The sequence below is a fragment of the Cyprinodon variegatus genome, unplaced genomic scaffold (genome assembly GCF_000732505.1).
Source record: "Cyprinodon variegatus isolate N-32 unplaced genomic scaffold, C_variegatus-1.0 Scaffold221, whole genome shotgun sequence".
Taxonomy (NCBI): domain Eukaryota; kingdom Metazoa; phylum Chordata; class Actinopteri; order Cyprinodontiformes; family Cyprinodontidae; genus Cyprinodon; species Cyprinodon variegatus.
Window position 1 is genome coordinate 687,833 of NW_015150674.1, and position 3,237 is coordinate 691,069.

At 35.3% G+C, this 3,237-nt stretch overlaps 1 protein-coding gene across 3 annotated transcripts in view; it reads left to right on the forward strand.

Moving 5' to 3' along the window:
- Positions 1-3,237, forward strand: part of col14a1 (collagen, type XIV, alpha 1) — a 176,961-nt gene that overhangs the window by 66,853 nt on the left and 106,871 nt on the right. For all 3 annotated transcript variants that reach the window (XM_015380812.1, XM_015380811.1, XM_015380813.1), the window contains one exon: positions 2,893-3,025. In XM_015380812.1, coding sequence (XP_015236298.1) covers positions 2,893-3,025 — 133 coding nt within the window. The remainder of the gene's footprint in view (positions 1-2,892; positions 3,026-3,237) is intronic.

Genomic DNA, 3,237 nt, shown 5'->3' on the forward strand with positions numbered 1-3,237 from the left:
TTTTTTATGTATACATTTATTTACTCATTTATTCATTCATACATTTTTATATGTATTTATTTATTTCTATACTTGTTTCTACAATTATATTGTTATTTATTATAGTGTTTTATTTATTTATATATGTATTTATTCATTTTCATATTTCAGTTTTTGTTTCATCTTCTTTTGTCAGTTATATACCCCTTAAAATTTTTGACATCATGTTATAATATTGCTGTTAATTGTATTTTGTTTTATTAAGACTCAATCTGTTAATTTGATGTTGTTTTTTTTCCAAATAGAATTCACAAAATAACTTCAGCATAATACATTTCACAGCATAATGCAAATGATATTTGACTTTTTTGGTTCCATTATTTCAAGGTTTTGTACACATTCTCTTAGTGTTTCAGCAGTATTGCATTTGAACTGTATGAATTTTATCAAATCTTTTGGTTTACTTCCTCAATAGTTAAATAGGTGTTTGGCCCGTTCCTCCAATGACAATGAGTCTGGTTACTGTCACTGGTTAATTGCACACGACCACCTTTATTATAAAACTCTTGTATGTGTTTTGTGAACAACATACTTAATTTAGTCCACTTTGTCTTACATGCAGAGGAATAATTTGCTTTGCTCCATGTGCTTTAAGAGAGAGAAAGCTCTCTCTCTGCTGTTAGCCGCTAAAACCCATGGCCTGGTTGAATGAAAAGGCGAATGTTTTATTAGCATGATCTGGGATTTAGAGACAGCTGCTAAACATTGATAGAGCCCTGGGCTAGTATTGATGTATGTGTGCATGATGTGTAAGCCTCTATGTGTGTTTTGCTCATTGTCATCAGAGCTGAAAATGCCGCTTTGGAGAATTAAAAAGACAAAATCAGGGTACTGACAGCCTTAAAAGAAAGTGATACATGCAGTTTACTCTGTTTCTGATCCACATTCTTAGCACATGTTCACACACACACACACACATGGATCGTTTGCTCTTACTATTAAATTTGAGAGATGATTAAACACAACAAACTGGACGCAACAGACAGTGACAAACCCTAAGACACTGCTCTCCAACATGTTGCATCCCCGCCCCTTGTGCTCCTATGTATCTACATTAATTAAATCTTATTATAAAAGGTCAGGATCTTATCATATATTTAATATTTGTGTATTACAGTCTACCTTCTCTTCATTGATATCAGAAATGCCAGGATGCTTGTAACAGCATTGTTGTAGCAACAGGCTTTAGATTGTATTGCAGCAAAGAGGTAATGCATATGTTATTTATGAGGGAATAGACAATAACCAGACAATAACCAAATGAATAAGTAATAAAAAAAAATTGGACTTGGAGCATTAAAGAACATGAGGCTTTGTCACTGATTCAAATGCTATACGTATTTTATTGATTTATTTTTTAAATCTATTTCCTGTTAAGGTCTACAGGGTGTCAATTTTTGAAATCTTTGTAGTGTCTTACTACTTTCTGCAGGGGAATACAGTCCTGTTTGTCTCATCATTCAAGGACAGTGCTTGATGGAAGCGATATGGTTCACTGTCCATGGTAGCTTCAGGCCACAGGGTGATATTTGGAAAAACCAAAAAGAGAAGGATTTCATTTATGCCCTGAACCATTTTTGTCTATTGATTTTCATGTGCAGGCAATAGGAAGGTTTCCCTAAAAAATGTCCTCGTTTTAATCATTATTATGAGTTTTAGTTGGTCTATATGACTGACAAATGACATTGCAGTTGGTGTCTGTATAGCACAATTCAGTACGTGGACAATTAAAAGTGCTATACCTGAATTAGACAATAAAATAGAAGAAAAATAAAAGCACAAGAAAAATAATTGGACCACAATCATTTTCCATAGAGTTACTGCCTGCTTTGTAATTCTTGTAGAAGTAAACCCAACTGTAGGCTAAACAGCTAAACCGGTGTCTTACATCTACCTCTATTCATGTTCTTAGTCCAGTGAACCATTGGGCTGGTCTGTATGTCAAGTTCAGGGCTTGACAAAAGTACAGGCCAGAGCCAAATAACGCAACATCCCCAAATTGACGTCAATTCGGGTCTTCGTTTGAATTCACCTGTTTTATGGTGGAAGTTTAGAATTATGAGATTTGCATAGAAAGGAGGTGTTGATGGGGTTTGAACTTCTCTGTACGTCCATTTCACCCACTGAACTATCGTTATTCATCTATGACAATCTAAACTTGGTTTTGCATTCTATGACCCCTTTAAGGTGCAACTGTACAGATGAGTCTTGCCCAGGGTTACTGACTCCCCTGTGCTGTGCCATGCATTTGTGTAGTTGTTTCTCCAGTATAGGAATCTGATCAGTTCTTGCTATTCTGGACTAAAACAGCCTTGTTTTTTTCTCTTACTTATTGATTCAAATAGATTTTATTTCTTTGAATCCAATACTATGGATTGTCTCGCTTCTTGAGCAGAATTATTGTGACATCACATGCGTATTGGAGAAGAAATTCCAGTGTACCATTGATGGAAGAGTCACACTGCCAGCAATCACTGGAGTGATTTGCAATAAAGTACAGAACTTCTGGATGAAGATGAACATTGCAAAGTTTAGGGCCCTAAAGTTTTACCCAAAAAGGGTGGATGTCCAAATTTGGCTCAGTAGTTAAAAAAAAAACATCCATGAGAGGCTAATATCAGTCTGACAAAAAAAAAAAAATTTAACTATAATAAAATCTGGATCTTTCCACCTGAATAATATGGAATATGTTAGTAAAATCTCACAAATTATAAAATGTGCAGCTTCAAAATTAATAAAATGTTTGAAAAATATTTAAAAGAAAGTCATTAAATTGAATGTCATATTATTGTATACTGAAAAATAATAAAAAATGAGCTAAGCCTCCCTGTCTGTTTTTCCTCTGTACTTAAGGTGATTTTGAGAGGAGATGAAAACACATACACCCTCAGCGACCTCAGCCCTTCCACCGAATATGAAGTCCTGTTAACAGCCATCTTTGATGACGAATCTGAAAGTGACACAGTCTCTGTTATAGAAACCACATGTAAGTGTCAATACTGTCAAACAATCTGATTTTTCAATTACTTAAACGTTCTGCTCCAATGCCTGATAACTATTCCCTACTGTATAATGCCCCGTCCACACGAAGCCGAACCCTGGCCTAAACGCACAAATTTTTCACCAAACCAGCCTCTCATCCACACGAAGCCGAACCCTGGCCTAAACGCACAAATTTTTCACCAAACCAGCCTCTCA